Genomic DNA, 25,826 nt, shown 5'->3' on the forward strand with positions numbered 1-25,826 from the left:
TCAGAAAAGATACTCTCCTTTTTTTAGTGGCTCCTAATCTCATATAACACAGCTACGCACAACACGGACTTTGTAGGAACATACCTACTTTGTTATAGGAGGGTTACCTGTATATAGAAAAATACCTAATGTATTTATTTTTTACAGGAACAAACGAACACTCTGCCCTGCAAGTTCAGTCTTATGATCATTGACTTAGAGTGTCAATTCAACTGCATTCATCAAAAATTTAAATACCAACAGCACGGTCCGTAATCACGTACAGTCGCCCGGCGAAGGCGTCTAGACAGAGCAATCGTGCTGAGTGACAGAGATGAGACCCGGAAAACGCGAGCCCGAGGTGCATCAACGCTGTCTCATAAGATTTCCGAACATATCTTTCAGGGCTGAAGAGTTTTATAATTTAAACAGTGGTGATTTACACTAGTCGGGGCAAGTGCCCACGGTGGCAAATTTTTTAGGCAGCAAAATTTTGAAAGTTAATTTTTTTTTTTCTTTTCCAGGTTGATCTATGTAATTAATTAATTCCATAATTAATAATTTTCTGTTTAATTGATAATTCAAGAAATTCAATTCATCCATTATGTGTGAATTATAATTTTGGCACTTTTGGTAAAATTAATAATCAAAATAATTTAATCAATTTATTTCCTTGGAGATTTAAAATGATAATCGATTTTTTTATTTACCAGAATTAAAGAAATTTAATTTTTTTTTCATGTATAATTAATTATGAGTAAGCCTTAGTGCCAAATTTATAATTGTTAAAAAAACACATGTATTTATTTATGTTTATGAAATATATAACATACTATAATAAAGTTTCTAGTAAAGTTGAAGAAAAAATATATAAACTTTAAGTTTAAGTAAAATTTCAGTATTGGGGCGCATTTTTTCCCGTGCCCAGGAGCGGCATTAAGTTTAATTCCGACCCTGAATTTAAATATCAATTTTGACAGCAATACCTATAAATAAACCAATTTATAATAGGCAGTCATCTCAGTACCCTTTCCCAAACGATACTTACTAGCTTTAGTGCCTAGTGTTAGTGTTGTTAATAAAAAACAAACAGTTATAGATTTTTTCCCCAACTCTACCACAAAAGAGGTCAATTACAAAACAAAGGAGAAAATATAAAAATGTCTATCGCGGCGTCTAAGCACTGAAGTATGAAACCTAGTCTTTAAAGGTCTAAGTAATTAAGTAATTATGCTAGTTAAGTATGCGTCTAAGTGATTATGGTCTATTTTTATCATTGGACGAAGAGTAGTAATTATAATTAGATTCAGATAACTTAAATCGTTATATTATAGCGTTCTAATCAAATCTAAGATGGTGGTCAATACTTTTCGACGCGTCTAAAGGATGTGGGTGATGTGGATGGACATTTTCTTAAAGGACGCCATAACGAGTTTTCTTGAATACAAACAAAATGATTCATTTTAAAATTCAACAGGAGTTCACTTATTTTTCTTGAACGTCCTTCGTATCATTTTCAAGGTAATCGAACCAAATATTTAATGTGATGAAAGTTTTTAACGAATATGAAAAATCAGTAATCTCTTGAAACTATCTCATTCGGTTAACTTTGCAGGGGTGAGACATTTTTATTTTCAATCATATTTCTATAGAGGTAGCAGCTTGACTGTGTCTGACCTTGCTCATATCAATGTAAGGATATTATCACTTTTCATGCTTGTTTGTGGCCAAACAAACAGTATTGATTACTAAAATTAATTAATTATAAAATAATACTACTTCGACAACCCTTGATCTTTCACTGTACACTAATTGTTAAGTTTTAGTAGTTATTAATAACTTCGTGAGAATTGCCCACTGTGACTTGTGCGTGCCCAGTCTTAAACCGGCTACCTCTTCTATAAAGCGCACTTAAGATACCAATGAGCCACGAACGCCCTTATGGAACGCAGATACCATTAATTTTATCATCTAAGATTTAAAAAAATGTACGAAATAATAGGGAGTTTTTAAATAAATTTAAATTTGTAATATTGTATAGCATCGTGGCGGGTGAAACAAAATTTTAATGAACATTTCTATGAAGATGTGTTTGGTCCGTGACCGCGCATATATTAACTAAGAATATAACATTGAGTTTTCGCGAATTGAATGCCCCATTTATTCGCGTATGAATCATAAACTTGGAACGATCGCTGAATCGGACCTCATCGATATTATTTTTCCATAAAATAAACACATTAAGGACGAGAGTATACGTACGTAGGTTGTATGGAGACTGTTCGAATCCATTTACTTCTCTAAATTATGCGTAAAACGTCCATTTGACGCTCACCCCTCTTCCCTCTTATCGCTTGGACAGAAACGGGGAGCCTCGGGCGGGGGTGCCGGACTAGGGCAAATTGGGAGGCTTACAACCCCCCCAAGTGAGGGGAGTCCGAAGTCCACCTCACCCTTTAGCTACCCTGAAGTTCCATCTCTCACACCTATAAATTCGGCACACACATTTCACCCCATCGTGCGGGGAGATGCGGTGGCAGGGAGTCCACGGCGCACCAATCCTTTCGCTGTGCCGTGTCACACTTGCCGACGGTGACCTCCACTACAAATTAATATTCAGAAACGTTTCAGTTCCGATCGTTAATCATTGCCGGTTCTGCTTGTGATCTCACTCGTCTGTGTAGCGGAACATTGGCACCGAAGACTGTGAGAATCACACGGGCTGTTGCCATGCACATCACCGTTGTTAGCCACTGTAATAATTGTATTATTCAATATTTTTTTTACATAAACTTACGTCATTTGATTCAGTTATAATATTATCCATAGTATTTTGATTAAGCATTTAATTTATAGATGTATTAATGCAAAAGTAACATTTTAGACTAGTGTTTAAAAATATACGGAACCACAGTGCCTATTTGTCAAAAAACCTGAGTTCGCGATAAGAAAAATAAATACGAAAAAAAGTTCTAATTTCCTAATTTCATTATTATTCGTCCAAAGTAAACCTCCTGATCAATTAATAATACTAAACAACAAAAAGTTTGATGTTATTAGTTTGATTACTTGACATTCGACCTTTTCAACGAATCACTACAAAATTTAAAACTACGTTTAACTGTTGTTTTCAGAGTTGGAAACTATGTGACCCCGTTGACAAGTTCAAAAACCGCAATTTACTATTACTACATTAGTGGTAATTGAATTTTCTAAGCAAATAAAGTTATGTAACGTAAATGAATAACCCTTTGACGTATAATATCATTTGTCCATTAAATACACAAAGCTTAAAGCTTTTTTTTATGAATATGAAATAAATTGCGGCTTTTAGCCACTTGTAAACAACTTTTCAATCATTTTTTTTGTAAAACAAAATTTTCAACGTTTTTAACTGAAAATATACAAAAATAATTAAAACATTTATACTCAGAATTTTATTGCAATACTTTCTCTATGAAAGTCCTTTCCGCAGTTTGTCTTTACCATATTTCGTTAAACACACTCCCACATTAAAACACTCCCACATCACGTTTTCATCACTTACGTATTAAATACGCTAATCACCATCATTCGAAGATAAATACACCTCTTTTGAAAACATCATCAATAACATGATCTTGTACATCGATGATCAACTTAATAAATAAAAAATTTCACAAACTACCACAGATTACTCGAACTGTTAGAACTATTCTGCTATTGCATAGTCTGTGATAACATTAATTTTGCAAGTCCTCCCTAAAACTTGAACCTCGGTATCGGATCTAGTACTATCGCCGACATGAAAGATGAAATATTATTCTGTAGTTTCATAACAATATTTTAGGAAGCGTTTCCTGTTTTACCAGGACAAGTGGTCGAACAAAGGCTCAGCCAGGAGGAAAGAGGTTTACTAACAGCTGCCCGAGCGCCTTCGGAACAGACCTAACAACCCAAGGGCAGCTGCTTCTCAAATTATTCTACTACCGGATCAGAATCACTATTCATACTGTAAATTATTATAGGTAAATCACAATGCGTATGAAGATTTTTTAACTAAATTTTGGTGACAGCGTACGTTGTTATCACCATACTGTTTCTTTTTTTTTATGATTGAAGGATTACTGGTGGCCCGGATGCCTTTCCAGTTTCAACAGGACAGGTGGGATTTGCTAACAGGTGCCCGAACGCCTCCGAAAGAGACCTAACAGCTCAAGAGCAGCTGCTTCACGAATGAATCTACTACCGGATCGGAATCGCGACCCGCTGAGAAGATCCGGCGAGAAATTTAGCGAGCTGATTCATGGGTTAGGTTGCACGTCGAACTCTTTGTCGAGTTCGACGAGTGCGGTTACCAAGCATACTGTCTCCTTCTGCGACGAAGCAATCAAGGGTTTAAATTTACAGAGTGGAACAGTAATTGTGACTTAGATCGATTGGCTGCGAACAAACAGCGTGTATCATGGTAGCCGCTGAATAGTCAATGAACTGTGATATCGTTTTCCATTATACCAATCTTTATCTATATATCAATACGTGAAGCAAAAACTTTATACCGCTTTTTACGAAAATTGCGCGGACGGAGGAGTATGAAATTTCCCACACTTATAGAGAATATAGAGAAGGAGTGCAGAATGTTATTTCTTTTTGTAATTATTCATAAAAAATACATTAAATCAATAAACCATTACACACACTACCATGTATTTGACACAACACATATATAAGTACATATATATATACGAGTAAAATATATACTCTTTGCTTATGTCAAACTTTTGTTATTGTCTAAAGTCTGTGGTCAAATTGAGACTATATTAATTACATATTGTTTGTCTTTAATATTATTTGTCTATAGTTGTAGTCTTGGCGGAATCTGTGATTAAAGAAGTTTAATAGTCTTTGACTATAGAATGAACCTAAATAATGTTCAAACTTAAAATTTCAATTAATTATTCAATTATTAGAATTTCGATTACTAGGGGACCACTAGTATATAATTCTACTGTACGTGTGTATGTCAGTGAACTCCTCCTAAGCGGGTAGACCGATTTTGATTAAAAAAAATGTGGATGCTCCAGTGACTTGAGAATGGTTTATTAATGAAATGTTTTATGGGATCTAGATTTACAATTCGGTCCACTAAAATATGTTTTTTAATTATTATTTTTCGTAAAAAAAGTTTGAAATTTTCAGTTTTAGAACAGGACGTCTGTCGGGTCCGCTAGTATAGTATGAGTATGTAAAATTGTTAAAAATCGAAGTAATTGAAAAGCAATCATAAGATCGACAAAGTTAATCAAGTTTAGTTGCTAAGTCAGATTTAAGTAAAACTTTTTTTTTTAGTGCTCTTGTAGGCAGACGAGCATAGGCCTACCTGATGGTGAGTGGTTACCGTCGCCCATAGACTTTAGCAATGCCAGGAGCAGAGCCAAGCCGCTGCCTACCGCTTAATACTCTCCACAAGCCTCGTTTGAAGAAGGACATGTCATAGCGCTCGGGAAACACCGTGGAGCTCATTCCATAGCCGAATGGTACGTGGCAAAAAATACCTCCGGAAGACTTATTCGAACCGATTTCGTTGTAGGACACTTGTAGGACGTTGTAGGACACCATATGCGTTATAGGAATAAGCTTACTGAAATCATATTTCGTGTGAACTAAAGAGAGAATCATGTTTTTCTGCGGCATTAAAAATGTTTTTTAATTGAGCACTGCACGCAAACTTAGATTAATAATAATTAAGCTATACATTTCTGAAAGTCGTTCCCGTCCGTGCCAGATACGACAGTACTGTTCATCGCACGTAAAAAAATAGTTCCTTCATTATAGACAGAGTGACTATTTCAAGAAAGTTCAATATACTACATAGAACGACAAATAAGACTCGAAAAAAATCATGTCTACTGCTTTATTAAGGTGGATCTAATGGAACAACAGCTACAACTCAAAATTCAACCTCGTGTCTCAAGGAAGTATTAAAAAAAACTGGAGTAATTAAGTATACTAGAGGTCCCGCAGTAGGTAGTCGAAATTCGACTATAATTAATTGGAATTGTAAGTTTGTACACTATTATGATTGTATTTGATACTTCTATAATCACAAATTTCGCCAAGACTACACTATAAAAAATATTAACAAAGACAAACAATATTTAATCTATTCTCAATTTAACAATAGACGTCAAGAACAAAAGTTTGACAATAAATAGTATGCATGTGTGTGTGCGTCAAATACATAGTATGTAGTGTGTGTAATGTTTTCTTTATTGATTTAATGTATCTTTTATATATTATTTAAAAAATATATTAGCATTGTGCACTTCTTCTCTATATTCTCTATAAGTGTGAAAAATTTCATACTCCTCCGTCCACGCAATTTTCGTAAAAAGGGATACAAAGTTTTTGCTTCATGTATTAATATATAGATATGTAGTAAATAATGAAACTAAACAGCGCCATCTAGTGACAATATAAAGTACCCTCGCCCCCCCTAGGTACGTTATAAATGTAAGCGCTTTTACGATTATTATATATGTTGCATATTTTAAATACGGTCAAATAAATAACAGTTTGCACAGGGTTAAGATCTAAAAATGTCATAATTGGCATACACACGCAAAACAACTTAAAAATACTGACCAGTTGATCTGTCACGATTAAATAATGCTAAATAAATATATTGCATTTTTGTTCCAATTAGCGTACGAATCTTATTGGTATTAAGTGATTTTATTTACAAGAATCTAATTAAACTTTATCTAATATCTCTTATTTTGGATAGCAATTATCTAACAGCTATGTTAAATCTGAAATTAGACCATTTTCCGAGGTTATTGTGCCGTTGTAAGGTAAAGAATCTGCCGCCATGAATCGAGCAGATAACCAAGCCTAAATGAATATCCACGGCAGGGAGCGGCTTGTGTGTGCCCCTGGCATTGCTGATGTCCATGAGTGACAATGATAACTCATCATCAGGTGGGTTGTATACTCGTCTGCCGACAAGGGCAACCATAGAAGAATATTAACATTTTAGTTTAATAAATATGTGAAGCCTCAATACAAATAGGCCGTCAGACTTTTCAAAGTGCAGCTGAAATAGCCTCTCAGAGCTATCAGAATAGATAGGAAAAAAGAAAAAGAAAAAAAAACGAAGCGCATGGTTTTATTATTATTATTGTAGAAATGATCACGACAATACTTAGTGCTGACCTACTGCTGCCATCTTATAGAATATACTGAAGTACGAAAAAAATAAAATCGAATCAAATCACCGGTAATCTTGATAGAAGCATTCCGTAAAAAGTGATTTGATGACGTCGCCAGATAACGTCTCAATGAAAAAAAAAAACGAACAGTTTCTGTCTGTGGAGATTATAAGTTCAGTATGAATATTTATTTTGTTTTTCGCTAATGAATGTGGACAATCACGCGACCAGTCTGAATTGATTTGAAAGGCGACATAAAGCGAAGGTTCTGAGAGGACGACATAGATTTGAAACCGGTGAATGATATGAAACAGGATTTTCCATAAACTAAGGAAGGATTTCCGAAACTGCTAAGAGGGTTGCTGCTAATAGCACATTTAGTCTATAATCTCGAACATTGTTATTTTAAAACTAGAACCAAACAAGGAAAAAATTTCAAAATACAAATTCCTTCGAACTTATGGGCAGTCTATAAAAAAAGTCATTTCTATCCATAGTTGTGAAGGATTTTTTTTAAAAATAAATTATATACATTTTTACAAAACAAACGCATAATATTGATTTTTTATTTCAACTCGACATAAACAAAAACCTTTTACTGAATTACAAAACATTAGTAATATACTTTTTGCACTAAATGACTTTTAAATAAAATATCGATTACCTCCACTTTTTTTATGCTATGGTCAACTTTTGTAGATTAAATGTTTTTTTTTTTTTTCGTTTAGAATTGATCGTGTGCGTCTCACTAAATCACAGGTTGCGTGAAAAATTTATGCTCTTACATTTTTTCTATCATGGTAGTGGCTCTCAAACTGTTGAATTAGCTTTGAATGATTTTTGTAAAAAAATTTGAACTATTTCTTTCTTTGCATCGGAATAGCGTGTTACATATATAATAAATTGACATAGAAAATTATATATTTCGTAAAAGGTATAACTTTGTAGGTATACGACAAAGGGAAATTTTTCCTCTGAGCGGGTGATATTGCTCGGTAGACCGACGGTCCGAATATTATTGTTCGGAACTTGTATATATGCAAGCTTATCTTGAAAATGTCGTAAGCGAGATTCAGGCATCTGTCACATATCTTGTGTTGTATGTTGGCTGGCTACCCACCACAATGTAATATAATATTATACTTATTAAGACTATTGTTATTTACCTTTGTCTAATCTTTTTTGAGACAATGTTTTCTGTCATATCCGTTTATTGTTATATGTGATCAATCGCTATTACTTAGCAAGTCAACAAGTTGCAAACGCGATTGCAGTATTAATTTCAGAGGGTTGATTAGTAAAATACCCACCTTTGTAGAAAGTTTGAGAACGGTTTGTTTGAATTAAGGGTGGCGCCAGAGGGTCGGCTCGCCCGCCAGGTATTTGACGTCTGTCGAAATTGTCGTTGCATCGCACACACAATAAATTTGACCAGAACCAATTTTTTTTCTGGATTCTTTGCTAAAAAATTAAATACTCATTTACTAACAATCTTTATTTCTTGATCTTAGTTTTAACTTTTACATCTTTCACCTTACTCCTCTTTCCGGCCTCATCGTTTCTAATTGTTCGTGAGAAATTGTTTCGTTCGGACAATTTGAATGTTTTGCAGAGCAGAGTTACTTTGGCTCCACCGGATAAATGTTCATCTAAAGTTTTAACAGTCTTAGTCAATAAATACTTAGTAGCGAAATGAGAATTTTTAAAGTTGTCTAATTTCGATTCTGTAGCTGATTCCAAATGGTTTTCTGTTATGTTTTTTTCATCTTCTTGATCTAATAAGATAGGATTATTGTAATTGCATACTACGTCGACTCTTATTATCTGAAAAGTTTCAGGGCTTTGAGTTCGTGATATGGTCAAACTCTTTCTCGTACCAGATTTCTCAAACTTTATTTTAGCGTCTTGAATATCATCGATCTCCGACTTGTCATCCGTATCATCGAAATTGTGTTTCGTATTTCGTTTGAAAATACTTTTAAACCTAGATCCGACGCTCCTGCACTTTCTATCTGAGTCATTGACGCGTATCTCTTTTTGTTCTTTGTAATTACCACTAAGGCCTTGAAGGAAGAGGCTTGATTTACCAGAATTGGGTCTGGACCTTTCATTACTGAACAAATACTTAGCGTAATCGTCGAAATAGTAGCATGTGTGTTGTGAAGATCTTCCCGAATCATCGAAATCATTTTGTACCATTTGTTTAACGAACATCCTGTGTTTCTTGTTATCGCTTAGCGTTTTGTATTTGAAACTTGTTTTAGGTCTTTTTTGTTGCTCGACGTCACCTTGGAATTTTAGTGTTTGAACACTAAGGTAGAGATCTTCATTGTCACGATGGCTTTGCTCATATTCTGGCGCTTCCTTAGGGTTGTCAGCGTTGCAATGATATCTGAACAATGAGATAATAGATTGATTGACACGTACGCTTCCCTACATCTGAGATAATAACGTTCAAGGAACGTTGTATGTATCTAAACCAAAAGCTAAAGTTAATAATAATAATAATATTGTAGTACAACATCATTGAAACTTTTACGTTAGGTCATAAAGTGGACGGGGAAATTAATTTTCATCATATAAAATCTAAAGTGCCTTCGAAATAGGATAGCAATTGGTTTACTCGATAGTGAGTGATCGCCGTCACTCAAAGACATCGGTAAAGTCAGAGGGACTAGAATGTTAGACTCTTGTCGAACCTCGCTGGGAAATGAGCGTGAACGAGAATTTATTCCAAAGACGGATGACGCGTATCTCAGAAAGGATCTCTGAATACTCACTGCGGATGAATGCAGTGAGTCCACGTAATATTTCGAACTACGTTCCGATGATGTGTGATAAAAATAAAATGGCGAAATCATCTTAAACCATTATTCAAAATACTCCCCGTCGACAACACAGAGTGGACTGAAATACCTCCGTAGACCCTGAGTCTCTCAGCAATCCGTAAGACCAAGACTATTAACAACGTTTCTCTTCTGTACCAAATCAAATATAAGTTAATGGTATGTAGTAGCAATACAGCGTGCGAAGCCGGGATTTCACGTAGTCTAAGCGTAAAGTATCAATCTATTGAAAAAATTTGAAGCCACCGTCTTCTTCTATGTGACTTTGATATTGAAGGCTGCTCGATACATCAATCGCAAGAATCTAAATAGTCAAGAAAGATTTCAGGAATACTCATTGGATTTATGGCACCATGACCAAAGAATCTTTAATTGAAGCTTCAATAGAAATCATAGCCTTTCGAAGTGTTTCTTTCGTCGAACAATAAATATACCTTTCAAAAACAGCCATCCATGTCGGGTTTTCGTCATGTTCAGGATTGACGAGACGTTTTTGACAGTATCTTCTAGGTCTTTGAGTATTTTGAATCTTTTCCGTTTTAGGTATTACTTTTGCTCGTTCTTGTAGTTGAAGTCGAGCGCACTTCATGGTACCCTAGAAGAAAAAAAATAATTGCATGTGACTTAGGGTTGTTTATTTTATTCTTTCGAATATTTAGCTTTCAATTTCTTTTAATTTCAATGAATTATCAAAATTTCTGGAACAGCAATTCGTAAACCACATAAGAATCTATAAAACTGTGTTAAAAAGTAGTTTATTTATATATTTTTCGATTCACAATCCCATTTATAAATATATATAGAGATTTAGATGCTGCATTTACTAGGTACTAAACAAATGTAATCTTAAACAAACCATCCTTAGGTTAGGACAGGTGATAAAGCTTGTAAATTACAAAATAATTTACGTAAACGATACGTATTATTTATTACGATTCGGAGACAGCAAAATTAGACAATATAATAAAACGGGGAAGAATATTGTATGAAATTACCGGTTGGGGCGTAAAATTGGGTTTCGTGTGACCTTGAAGTTCCCATAAAGGGTTCGCGACAATACAATCACTCGTCATGAGAGTAGTTCGAATGTAACGATGTTAGGTCACGAATGTTGTAACTGAATATGATTAATATTTGAATATTTATTTGTATTTCCGATTTTCAAACATATGAGTAAATAGGTACATATAGAAAAATTTTGGCTGACTTATTTGTTTAGGTGTAACATTAAGGTTGAAGTAGATTGCGTAACAAAAGACGCGCAGATATGCAGATTTATTATACAGTCTTAGTCGGATAAGCCCTCGAAGTAATAGACAACGTGGCGCTACACACCTTGAGAAGTGAGGTCCAGGTTAATTGCATTAGAGTAACAGCTGTCCTACTCTTGAAACATCAACGTCTTAGTACTTTGCTACAGATATCTACATACATAAATAAAAGTCGATTTCAAGGGAGTACAATCTCATTCTCGCTTATAGAGGTTTCTCACTAACCCGAGTTTCTCGCTAATGCACCCTCTGAATTTCATTTCGTGATTTTCTGAATTCAAACGCATTCACTATTTTAAGTTTATCACTTAATGACAGTACTTTAATTTTCCGTTTCGACATGATGCAGAACAGAACTTTCCTTCGCAATTGATTAACGACAAACTGAGTAAGTCCGACAAATAGGACGGTATACAGGCACACGTGTCCATTCGAAAAGAGTGCGATAAAATAACAACGCTATTTAGTTCCAGGAAATAGAATAGGTTCAATATTGACGAGAAAACAATACAAAAACAATGGTAGGAAGTTCCACGAAAGTTAAGAATGAGTCATAAAATAGCAGATGTTAAATTTGTAATTTGTTTTGTCATTAGTTCCTCCTAAATAATATAAATAAATAAAGCTCGACTGTCACTTATAGAGGTATAGATAAGTAGCAGTCTCACTTATGGAGGTTCATGAGGGAAAAACAACTCTCTCTTACAAAGGTTTCTGTTTCTCGCTAATAGAGGTTTTGGGAGCTTAAAATGACGGGTCCTGGCTATTACTCACACTTATAGAGTTTTCTCACTTATCCAGTTCTCACTTACCCAGGTTTGACTGTATATTCATTAAAGACTCCGAAAGGGCAGGATCGATTTCAATGGAATTTTCAGAAAATCTTTAAATCAGTCTAACGAGGTCGAGCAAACCGGGCTGGCTGGCTTTGATTAGTATACATTAATTACATAATTTAGAGCCAAGCAGGAGAGGTAATGACATTAAAAGCAATACAGAGCAAGTGCATCTATATATTCCAGATACGGTACTGGAATAATATACTGAAGATTCCTTGGTGGCACTCAGGACAAGCACTGCGACAGTTGAAGGTAGACAGAGAGCGTCTGTCTGAAATCTAAGACTAGAAAGATAAGACCGGCATAAACTCTTTCAATACCAATGTGTCTGAAGCACTGTTGATTATAATATTAGAAAAAGTGTTAATATGTCCATTTAAGAAGTAGAAATGAGAAGAAAAAAAAAATACCATGAAGATGCGCCTGCGATGAGCACGGCACGTAGTGTGAATGGACGATGACGAGTGAAAAAAAGATAAAAGTGAGCATCTATTATAATGCTAAGAGAATATAGTAGGTACTATTTTTTTTCAATAAAAATAAAAAAAAAAACCTCAAATAGGACTATATCGCGTCGATAGTGTTTTTATAAAAACAATACTAGAAGGCCTTATTTATTTCCATATTCAAATATAAAAATTTAGATTTTTTTCAATTGGTACCATGTTAGTTGAACATTGTCGATAGTACAGAATATGAAAATTTTATTTAATTAATAAAAATGTAAGTTTGGGGCTGTGAGTGTGTTTGAAATATTTAACTCTAAGAATAAGTGCTTCCTCCTTAACTTCCCGCCCACGCGTCTCCCCCAATGCCTGGCCTCGCAATCCCGACACCACTGCTAGTATCTCGTCTCGAATCAGGCGTCCAACCTCCATTCCCGTCATCAAAATCTTTGGCCAGCCCATACCGTGGGCTTCGAAAGCCAAGTCCGGTGGTAGATTCTGCGAAGCAGTTCTATTGCAGTGCTATTGCGTTTGCAACATCATTAAGTTAGAGTCCCGTGAACTTACCTGCTTGTCAGGTTAGGCTGGCATAACCCTGTGAGATTATCAACTTAGGTAGGAAAAAAGTCAATGGGCTCTACGTTAAATCCAAGCGAGTCATGTTTATCAGCTTTGAAAGAAATGTCATCATGGTAAGATTTTTGTATGTACATATGTGAGACATGTGTACTCTGTATGCTACAATGAGATCATTTCCAATAACGACCCACGTGACTTACACGAAACGTAAACAATTCTAATTCGCTCCTACATATTATAATATATCTTTTTATAAACTTCAGTTTTTTTGGACACTAGACCTGTCGTCGCTCACAATGGGCCTTATGAGAAGGCTCAAGGTCACCCAAAAATCAATGGAGAGGGCTATGCTCGGAGTTTCCCTTCGAGATCAAATCTGAAATGAGGAGATTCGCAGGAAAACCATGGTAACCGACATAGCCCAAAGGATTGCGACACTGAAGTGGCAGCGAGCAGGACACATTGCTCGGGGAACGGATGGCCGTTGGGGCCAGAAGGTTCTTGAGTGGCGACCGCGTACTGGAAGATGTAGCGTGGGTAGGCCTCCCACAAGGTGGGCCGACGACCTATTGAGGTTCGCGGGGATCCGCTGGATGCAGGCAGCGCAGGACCGATCTTTGTGGCGAGGCTTGGGGGGGGGGCTATGTCCAGCAGTGGACGTCCATGGGCTGATAGAATAGAATAGAGAGACCTGCCACACTGCTTTACCCGCTTTAAATTCGTAATAAAGAATAGCTTGTGCTTATAAGCTACCAGGTCTATATAAATATATATTGCGTATGCGTTGCTATTTTATATTATTACGTATGCGACAACCAACAAAAAATCGCTTCTAAATAGTATTTACGTAAAATTCGTTCTTTGTGAGCGCCTACATTGCAAAACGTAGAGAAATCTCGTGATTTCGCTTTTGTATATAAATAAAATTAATGATCAACATTTTACTGCATATAAATCAATATTTTTTTACTTGTTTCAATTACGTTGACTTCTTTTAGTTGATTGAACTTTACTGTACTCGCAGAATGTGCGTATTATTTCTTTTTTTTCCTAAATGACGTGGCTTGCCGCAAAACTAAAGTTTGAGATGTCGTTATCCTCTGTATGAGGAAAATAAAACTTTTAACAGAAAACGTTGACTTTTGACCCTCCTCCGAAAAGATACCTCAGATGTCTTAAATGTATCTACATACCGCATAAACTTTTTTCTTATAAGGCGAAAATACACAGACGATTTCACGACCTTCAGTGTTAAGTAACTATCGGGGTCAGTAGATATCACCGCGTGCACGCGTCGCCTATCCCATTAGATAACAGCTATCCCACCCAAATTTTGTAACTAAATGATGACGCTGTGTTTACACGCCTACGTTGTTATTGTTACACGAAAAGATTAAAACCTAAACTAAATGTTTCTAGCGTAAAATAAACACCCGTTCCTGATTGAAAATTTTCTAAATCAGTACTGGGGATTATCAGGGTTAGGATTGATATGCTTTCAATGGAAATGCGGCTCACATTTCATATTCAGAAAAGTTAAATTTCAACAACGCTAGAATATCGACTGTAGCCTTGTCTCAATTCAATTAACTGCTGATCGTTTAACTTTTTAATAACTCTAATGTACGTACGCTTAAGCTATAAAATAAAGCAATCTTATAGAAACATCATTCGCGGAGAGTATTCTTTCTCCGACTTATTGTTTAACATCTTTTCATTTTGAAAGCAATTATGTTTGAAGATGTGCCTCTATATATGTCCTTGTCGAACCCATTCTTTGGGATAGATTAGAAAGAGACGGTTGTCAACAAAGATTTTTTGGAAAGTATTGATAAAGGAAACTACAATGACGGCAGGATGGCGTGTTTGATCTACGAACGTAGCGGTCCACATGTTCCTGGGAATGGCATCAGCAAGCGATGCAAAAAAGTTTCTCTATGTTTGTGTACTGTGATGGAACGATTTTGATATTTCAAGTAAATACAGTGTAATTATTTATTTAAACTAGAACGATTAGATCGAACGAGATATACCATAATCGACCATGATCGCAACAGTCTGGAAATAAAAGCTAAAAAAGGGAAATATAGTTGATAGTGGCCTTGTCTTAATAATTTTTAATGATAAAGATATGCTTGATTTCAGTTTTACAATAAACAATCTATACTTAATAATAAAATGGTTAGTTGACCACAAAAAAATATAGAATTGCCCTAAGTTGGTGCCATGAGATTATTTCATTTTTAGGAACAATAAAAAACACGAAACAAGCTTGTTTTGTAAAAATATCGACGTGACTTGATAACATTGTCATAGAATTATGAATAATTACGACAATAGAATACGAACACATTTAAGCCCGGTTTTCTTCGCCGCCGCGAACCATACTTTCGTTAGCCAAATACTGGATAGTCACGCGATATCGCACGAAATAATAATACACTTGGATATTTTCATTTTATTTTATCGAAAGCATCAATTTCACTCAGTCGTCGTACAAACCACTCACACTGTGAAACGAATAATAGGCACAGCTGCTAGACATGCACACTGATGCATTTCGGTGCATCGCACACGGATATCTTGTATACAAAAAACGCTTTATTATTATCCTCTTCCAAGGACATCGTTTTGGGTTTATAAGAATGTCGATCGTATTGTCGAAAGTTAAGAGTGAGAACCCTATGAAACCGATACTAAAACGATTAACTTAGATTTCTCCTAAACGCTAAAAAGTTTTTATTGTGTTTTGTTACGTGTTTCCAAAAGCGGAAAGCTGAAATTTGCTTGATTTAGAAATTGAGGAATTTAAGTTTAATAACTGTTGAAAAAAGCTATGTATCTGAGGCGCCAAATGCACGTTGCACTGCTCTATCGCTCAGGATTTTGAGAATTTTACGAGTAGCAAGCAAGCGTTTCGTATACTGTGGAAATGCGTTTTACAAAATTTTAGCTTAGTACCGCACATTGAGCAGGGCTTATAAAGAGAATAAATGTACTTTAGAAGTGAGAAAAAATTTTGTTTGTTGATTTGTTTTTGTTTTGATTATAATACATTTTAGATAATTATTAGGACTAGGTTTTATAAAATAGAAAAAGTTGTGCTAGTTAACAATTTTGTTCAAAGAAATCGGCTTTAAAGGTATTCATATTCATAACAGAAACTTCCTTGCTCAAGATCCCTGTTACTTGTAATAGGAATTAATAGAATATGATATTATCTTCTTTTTGGCACCATATTTCACAAATAGGTAGATAAAAACTTCTTTGGACGTTATACATACATACGTAGAAGTCTTTACACACAGTCGCCTACACTATTTCCGGTATAATTGTAGATAAGAGCGTTGGAGAGGGAGATAGGAAAGAGAATGGATATTGTTCAAATCAAAATCAAAATCTTCTTTTTTTTTCCTACCTGTGCTGATAGCTTTGAGAGCTATATCAGCGTTACCCTAGCGTGTAGGTGAGCTCTCGGGGCTCAAACCAGAGGTGTTGCTAACCATGGCCCTAGCAAGAGCAGTGCTTCGCAGAATCTATCATCGAATCGGAAACGTGACCCACTGAGAATATTCGGCGAGAAACTCAGTGAGCTGTATCTATGGGTTAATTTACTTCGTCGCAAGCGGGTTCGGCGGGAACGGTGACCGAAGCTTGAGGTACCTAAAAGCGCCGTTAATGGATGGGGAGGATCGGTAATGACGTGTTTAGGGCAAACCTTCAGTAACGCTTGCAGCTTCTAAAATATTTTTTTTCAACAAAGAAGTATTACTGGTGACCCTGTGTCCTTTAGAGTTTCACTGAAAATTCGGCGAGAAACTCAGCGGGCTGACGCATGGGTGTACTTTATTTGGGGCGTCAATCATTTTATTCGCGTTGTTACGCTTATTGGCACAAAACACATAGCTATCAATGATTGTGTTTTTTTTTTTTTATTGCCTTTGTAGGCAGACAAGCATACGGCCCACCTGATGGTGAGTGGTTACCGTCGCCCATGGACTTCAGCAATGCCAAGGGCAGAGCCAAGCCGCTGCCTACCGCTATAAACGATTCATCGTGTGATGTTTGCATCGTGCACAACGGGTTCGTACGTTCTCTTTTTTGAAGCCAATAAAATCGTCCAGCTTCGCTCGTATTGCGTGCTACAATTGAGAAACTTTACGAAAACAATAAGAACTCGGTCGAATATTAAAATCACGTTTTGACGAAATGCGATTAACGGCAAATCGTTCTCGCTTTGGTACGATTCAAAACGTTCGAAACTTCATTTTGTGAGCTTACGAAACTTAAAACAATGGCGCTGACAAAACTGTATTAATGTTTTGTTTTGAATTCTTCGTTTTGTTAACGAAAAATAAAACAAAATGGTGAACGGCTGCTGCGGCCGACCTAACTCGCTGGTTTCTAGTTAAATTTTATTAACTTTGATTTTGCAAAAATCTTTTTTATTTACATATAAATAAAACTCAATTCGTAAAGATATTGGATCAATTTTGTACTTAATTAATGATGAGCTGGTATAAATTATTATTAATAAATTACGAATTATTTCCAAACTCGTCATAAATTTTAATTATATTGTTGACGTATGTAGCAGAAGCGCTTTATAAAGATCAATATTTTTATAATTCGCATCGTTTCGACTCCTTTACAGTCCTTTTTTTTTCCACGAAATAAAAGGGTCATTGAATCCACAATATCAATGAGAATACAAAAGAGTCCTTTCCACTTGCCAGCGAACTAGGTTGACCAACTTGTCACTAGGTCAAATCCAACAAAAGCCATACATATCGATTCCACAGCTTATTCCTAAAGTCGGTTCTGCATTAACATGACAAAGGAATGACCCCCCGGGCTCGAATGAACAGAATGCATTCGACCACCACGCCCCCTGACTTCGCAATGGCAATTTTAAGTGATTTATACTTATTGGTATCTTGTTATCTCTTTTTAATATAGAAAAATAGATAATTTGCTTCATTTTATGTCTTAGCTTCTATTTTGTGTTAAATTTGTGATATTAAATTTGGCCTACCCCATCAAGTTGACTTCAAGTGTTGATGTTATTCTTTGAGCAAAAAGTGTAAATTGTAAAATAAGCTACAGTTTAATGAAACATTTCAATGGGTAATTATGTGTTGCATTGTGTTGCTGGTAATTCACTGGCCAACCTTTTTCGACATTAAAAACAAAAGGTAGGATAAAATTTCAAATTGTTATTGTAGTTCTAATGTATTGAATACATGTGTAACCTATTCTAGAACTTTGAATTTAAATGATTCGTTCTAAAAATTGTTATATAGCTGAAACTTCAAAACAAATTTTATGTGATGCTGAGATTTAATATTGATTGAATATTTTGAAGTATTACTAGAATAGTATATATTTATGAAAAACTTTACTATTAAAGAATATATTAAATAACCTATTGTTGTTTCTCTCGTCTATTAACCCTACATCTTATGCGACATCACTTGCATATACGGGTTTAAATGTATAAATCCTCATGATGGCTGGTAAAAAACTTATGAAATAGTGTGCTTATTGTAAAGAACGATGATTAAAATGATTTTATACTGACCTCAATAAGATGGTCTGCCTACATATAGTAGAAGTTGAGGAAAGGTACAGAAGGGAATTGTATCAGAATATTTTTGGAGTGGCCAAAACAAGAAAGTCGCTTTTTGAAGAAGAATAAGAAATAATCTTAAGCTAACCCATTCACTGATTCTCCTCCTATTCATCGAATCGGGACTTTGTTCTCATATTTGCAAACTTGGAAAGTCACACTCGCTAGACAACTACCCTTGTGCTGTTAGATTTCTAACAAGAATATTAAAGATTATGGAGGTGATTAGATTTAGCTTTGAATTTCAGACTATCAAATTTTCTTTGGGAGGCTTAAACGACGGAGGGAAGATCTTCTCGGTAGACCGACGGTCCAAATGTTGTTGTTCGGAACTTGTATATATGCGAGCTTATCTTGAAAATCTCGTAAGCGAGTATCAGGCATCTGTCAAATATCTTGCGTTGTATGATGGCTACCCGCCACATTTCTAGAAGCAATTGTCGTGAAACATATCAAATATTATGGCACACGTGCCGTGGTAGTAATGCATGAACTCGGATGGGTTTCAACGCCAGTGATTCTGCTTACTTCGTTAGTGACCTGGAAGTCTTCTCTGCTGAAGAAAGTCTTATTGCCGTTAAGTACAAAACGTAAAAAAAATACATACGTGATGAAATCACAATTTACTTTCAAGCGGCTTGACAAGTAGGTATTTAATAAGTTTCTGCTTCATTGCTTGCGACAAACTTACTCTTAGACGTAAAAGAACGACCATTTTTATGCCGATTCTTTTTTAATTGAATCTATAAACATATATATAAATGAATTGAATTAATTGAAAGGTTTAAAAGGTAGATAAATATGTAGAAAATGCTCGGAATTATATAAAAGTAACAATTTTGTTTTTCCTTTGATGTGTCCCCCGTTGGACAGGAATTGTTTTAAGTTTATTTTATACAAAAGTTTAGGTCCTTTATTTATCGATTGAGGCACTACGAAGTCTGCCAGAGATAGTTTTGAATAATTATCTAACATTTAGCGACATAACCTAGAGTTCATTTTACGAGCACGCACGATTATGACGAGAAATTGTTAAAATGAGAGAATTCTCTCATTTTTAGGTTGAGAATAAAATATTTGAAATTATCAGTTTAAAAAAAAACCATAGAGTATTCAGTATATTATACAATTATATATAACGTAATCCTAGAAATGTACAAAAACTACACTTATTTTTGTTATTAATTCAGCTTTAACGCTATGAATCCTTCTAAAAGACTAATGAACTAATAATGGTTTCGTCGTTGCGAATAACCATTGAAATTTGATTGTATAGAATTCACAAGATGTGCGCACCCTTTTCTGTTATATCTATCACGCAACAGACAAAGCCGAGTGCGCGAATATGTAGCACGAAATAAATAAAGGGATGATATATTGTGAACGCTGGTGTGATTGAAAAAAAACCTATTTCCCTTGGTCTAGTCAAGGTGCATTCTTGGTAGTGTTGTGCTAACAAAAAAATATATTCTATCGATATGCCTTGCACATGTCTGCAAATATAGTCTAATTCTTATCATGGATAGAATATTTATTTAATAATTAATCCAAATTTGTTAAAATGCACGGCATTTGCCCCTTCATTGTTAAGTTGTTTTAATGATGGCGTTGTGAAATTTGTTCAATTTTCAATGAATAAAAGTTTTATTTTGGTGCTTTAGCAATCTACTGTGAAAACTGCTTAACTATATGTTTAGAAACTCGCATGCGAAAAAGTGTTTAAATTGCTGATGGTCACAAAATTGAAACCCTTATTTGAAATATGTTATATGCTCGAATTAAAAAAAAAAGACGGCCTTGTTCTAACTACATTTGTACATTTATGATTCGTTTATTGTATTTATTGTATGATGAAAATAAGTTAGTTAGTAAATATATATACCTACATATTAAAAATAATATCTATTCTTATAAAACAGCTTCTATCCACAACAAATCTACACTTGCTTTTCATCGATATGACTTTGACGTGTTACAAAATTCACCCCATCTCTTAAGAACTCAGGTGAAGTAATCGTTGTGGGAACGTATCTATCGGTCTCACTCGGATACTATCACTGTCCTTTTCTAATATTGTTAGCTAGACAATCTCATAGAGCATTATTGAATGCGTCGATGCCTCAATGGCGAAATACTCCTTCCTATCTTTTTACATCGAATGTTTTAATTTGTGACGTAATAAGTACAATGTTTTAATTGTGATTTGGAACTATTCAATGCGAAATGATACACTAGGGTTAGAAATGCACAACCGATTGGATTTTTTTTTAAAACTGCGCTTCTAATTATTTACCATATTTATTTATAACGAGATAATAACAAGAAAAACAAACTTTATATTTCATTGTAGACAACAACAACTACAACCATTAATATTTCGAATAATAAAAATCGATTATATTCAACTCGGAATCGAAGTCTAATCATATGGCACACTACTCTCACCGCTACATTAACAAGACGTCAAACATAATTTGATTTGTTTCTTTTTATTTCATTTACGTGGAATACGTAAGAGTTTTATTTTTTGCCTATTACTAGTAACCTATATAAACTAAAACCTAGTAACAATACGGAAGAGGCGTCAGAAACCTTGGAGATCAAATACCCCCTACAATGCTGAAGGCAACGGGAAACCACTGCACTAATTTCCCACGAGCGTCATGAGCAGGTCGTATCCGACTGATGAATGTCCACGACCACTCTGTCAAGAGTGTACGAATACGAAGAAGAAGACTAGCAACCTCTTAGGGTTATGCTAGCTTCACCGAACTTGTAGGGAGACTTCGCTAACATCTGCTCTAGCAAAAGCAGTTCATCGATGTATCTACCGCCGGATGGGAATCGCGATCCACTGAGAAAACTCAGTGAGAAACTCTGTGCGCTGTATCTGAGGGTTAATTTACAGGGCGAACCCTTCGTCGCATTCAACGGGTTCGACGAGAACAGTGACTGGTACTTGGAATGCCTTAAAACACTGAGAGTGGATCAGGAAGATCCTATGTAAGAGAAAATTATAGACGTATTGTGAGTTCATACAGATAGGTATCACAATCCTGTCCATTTTTGTCTCAAAGTTGGCATACGTCCAGATATTTAGTTGGAATTTCAGGTCCCAAGTTAGTTCGCGGCATTCACGCTCAGGTGCCGGTGAACTCCGGTGAGCACCTAACACTGAACACGGTAAGTTATCGTTAAACAAACAAAGTCCTACCATGCCTGATGTTAAACAGATATTTTAAGTAAAGTGAAATTTTCTTCGACTGTCCCAATATTGTGTTCTCTCTTTATGATATCCTCCAAAAGACATCACCCGGCCTATTAATGTAAATATTCTATGTAAATATTTATCTACTAATAATATTTATCTTTAAAGTAGTTTGTTTAACATATTTGTTTGTGCTGTTCTTAAAATAACAGATTCGCGTATGGAAAAGCTCTGATCAAATTTATTTGTATTTAAATATATTTTTTCGCTACGCACCTTTCGTTTTTCTGCATACTGGCACTGTGCATATTGGCAAAATCAATGCCTAAATCGTTGGAGCCAAATTAAAAATTTAAAAAAGTAGATTGTAACATAATATAAAACGTAACACGAAGAATAAACACTCTTAAACTTGGGAAATACCATTTTAAAATAATAAAGTTATTTACTAACAATAACCGAACTATATAACGTTTTTGTGAATCTTGTATTATGTACTAAAACTTAACTGCAATCCTGTAAAGTTAAAGCTAACAATAGACGGCATTTATCGGCACTTTGTCGGTTTGTCTTTGTTACGGTACAAAGGTGCCGCTAGATACGCCATTCATGCTTAGGGAAATTAAAATCGATTCATTTATGTTAATTTCAAAAATGTGTTACTCGCTAATTGTTATTTTAATGGCTTTGTTTATTTATACATATAATGCTTTGTACTTTTATGTAGTTTTTGAAAATATTAGTACTATTATTTTTATAATAATATATTATATATAATAGTAATATTATTTTTATTGTTATTACTATGAGAACGTAGAGTAAGTTAAATATTGGAAAAACGAGAGGGGTTATTCTAGATTCACCGAGCTAGGGGGTGAGTTCACGGGGTTCAAGCCGGGAGTGTTGCTAACATTGGCGCTAGCAAGAGCAGTGCTTCGCAGAATCTACCACCGGATCGGAAACGCGATCCACTGAGGAGATCCAAAGAGAAACTCAGTGGGCTGTGTCTATGTGTTAATTTACTCGTCGAGCCCTTCGTCGCAAGCGACGGGTTCAGCGAGGATGGTGAGAGAATGATTCCTAAGAAGTCATACAATACGTCCAAATTACACAACTACTAATGTTTGCACGCAATGTAATATACGCGAGAAATTCAAGGTATATAGGAAAGGAATCCGTGCGGTGGCCGTCCTCAACCACCTCTCGATTACGTTTCTGGCTAAAAAAGAATCAAAGTTTTATAATAGTCCTGTGCTTGCTAAATCTATATTGTTTTCCCTTAGCGTCAGGGAAGCGGTTTCTTGCTGTTTCAGCTTTGGAAATCTTTTTCTCTTGCAGCCCTCTTTGGCCGGTGGTGACACAAGCATTTTCGAACAAAAATGCAAAGAAAAACTATATAAATATTTTTTATTTTCTTACCTAAGCTGATAGCCTTGAAAGGCTATATCAGCGTCGCCTTAACTAGTAGGTGAAAATTATATAACAAATCGCGGTAAATTATGTATACCGATCAGTGAATAAAGAGTATACAACTCATATCATAAAGCTTAGTAAAAAATCTAAGCTGCTTGCTGGAGGACTAATCGTCGTTTTTAGGATATAAATGCGAGGGTAATTTTTGTCGTCATCTTAAAAAAAAAAAAAAATTATAGCATAAATCTCGTTGGTGGAGATTTAGAGGTCTGCTCTTGCGGTTTTTGAAATATTTATTTAAAAAACATTTTGGAAATAAAAATAATCGATTGTGAGTGATTCAATCAAGAGCATTGGCATTGGTATTTTGTTGATAAAACAAAAACAAAGTCTATATACATTTTTAACCTTCAAGTAGTACATAGAGCATATCTAGGACCTATAGTTAAGACCATTCTGTTTAATTCTGCACCGAAGTTTTCATCTGCTCCGGTTTCAAAAGTAGTACAGATTGTTATAGAACACAATCGGGAAATCGACATCGTTTCTCAAAGCGTGTGCACGGAATTCACGCTGTGTTGTCTACAACCTTAGGTAACCACTTGACGCAGACTCGCCTCCGCATATATAGAAATTAACCTAAAATTAAAAACCTGTAAGTTTATGATCGTGCAATGACTTCATTATCCTACGCTGGCTGACACAAGCATTTTATTAGTGTTTAAATTTGTGCGATATTTTTAGATTTTGTGTTCCAATTAAAATAGTTTCATTATAAACAGTGCAGTAAATCGTTGTGTAAAAACGTAACTATAGCGCATAAATCTATAAGCAACGTAGTAGACGCAGGCCGCTTACAGTTGGTTATTCTGGAAGTTGACGTTTACAAAACAATCGAGACTTCGACTTTATTCTACGGGTTCCGGTAAAGGCTTATTAACACTAAACATACCAAAACGGGTCAAGTGACCCATTTTTGAACTTTTGCATTGAAAAAGCACGTATCATGTTATTGCTTTTGCACATTTGACTTCATGACTTTTTCTTATCAATTAATCTACAGTTATTATTATTATTTTTGTTTTGTTTATTTTGAGTAATACTTGTCGTATACCTTCATCTACCGGCTATGGTAGAAACAGGAACCATTAAGTGTTGGTATGATTAGTGTTAATACGATGCGGGCTAAAACAATAACAAAACAAAACTTCAATAAAAGTACAATGAAAATGACCAAATCAAAGAACCGTGATATCAGTTACATACGAATAAAAACAATGAAAAGCGTTCGCATTCAACAAATTCTTATGTATAAATATCTATGTATATGTGTGCGGAACGTAAAACGAATTGAAAGCATTTCGGGAAAGACGAAACAAGCCACTCATAAAATTCGGTCGTAAACAATATTAGTTTGATGAAGTTTACCGGGCACGGATCAGAGGAAGGAACTGCCGCCGCCGCTGTCTGAAACACGACTACGGCTTGAATATCGCATAATAACCTTTTGATCCTGTAAAGGCTCGTGCATAATGCAAATCATAATAGAAGCGACCGAAAATATGAATTAAGTCCAATTAATTAACGTATTTGTAACGTATTACCTATATATATAATGCGTTTTCATCAGTGATGAAAATTAGTTTAATTGAAAAACGACTAATCAAACAAAAGCTAAACGAGATAAAAACTATATATAAATAAAAAATAAAAAATATATCGTAAAAAATATATATCGTCTGAAGTGTATATGGATAAAGTTGACTTCTTGGATATTTAAGAACGGATAATATTTTGTAAACAAGAAATGAAAGAAAACTGTATAAAAATTCATAGTGAACCAAAAAATGTATTTGTAAATGTTTTAATTTGTTAAATTCTAAGCCGTTTTGTTGATGTGTCCGAGAACAGAGACTGAGAGACCAAGAATTACCGGACATTACCCAATCGGTGATTACTTAGATAAAAAAATAATCATTCAAATCGGTAACGACAAAGAATACAAGTTATTCATTCCCTATAGTTATTTACCTATTATTTAATAACTAATAAATATAAGTGGAATAGCTGTTTGTAAATGATTCATTAAGAATAGATTTAGGAACTGTACGAATCGTAATTTTAATTAACATATAAATGTACGTGTACTTAACTGCAATACAAAACACTTTATTGCACGAAAATAACTACAATGCATTTAAAAAGTAAATGAGACAAATATTTGACACAATGGTTTACTTCTTCAATGTTTAGTTAGCATATAAATTCATATTCTTATACAAATTAATATTCTAAGCATATATCAGTCCATAGTTATTCCATAACATCAACAACATCAAACGTTATGACTGAGATGCTTTTTTATTTAAGACTAGCTGACCCGGCAGACTTCGTAGTGCCTCAATCGATAAATAAAAGCCCTAAAC

General features: G+C 34.9%; 1 protein-coding gene across 1 annotated transcript; it reads right to left on the reverse strand.

Annotated features, from left to right (window-relative positions):
* Positions 1–7,560: 7,560 nt before the first annotated feature.
* On the reverse strand, positions 7,561–24,874 carry LOC114252594 (uncharacterized). Its single transcript, XM_028187127.2, has 3 exons — positions 24,829–24,874; positions 10,450–10,610; positions 7,561–9,561 (listed from the first exon to the last, which is right to left on the reverse strand). The coding sequence occupies exons 2-3, from the start codon at positions 10,602–10,604 to the stop codon at positions 8,664–8,666; spliced, it is 1,053 nt and encodes a 350-aa protein (XP_028042928.2). The 5' UTR covers positions 10,605–10,610; positions 24,829–24,874; the 3' UTR covers positions 7,561–8,663.
* Positions 24,875–25,826: the final 952 nt, after the last annotated feature.

The sequence above is a fragment of the Bombyx mandarina genome, chromosome 01 (assembly GCF_030267445.1).
Source record: "Bombyx mandarina strain Sakado chromosome 01, ASM3026744v2".
In the NCBI taxonomy this organism is placed as follows: domain Eukaryota; kingdom Metazoa; phylum Arthropoda; class Insecta; order Lepidoptera; family Bombycidae; genus Bombyx; species Bombyx mandarina.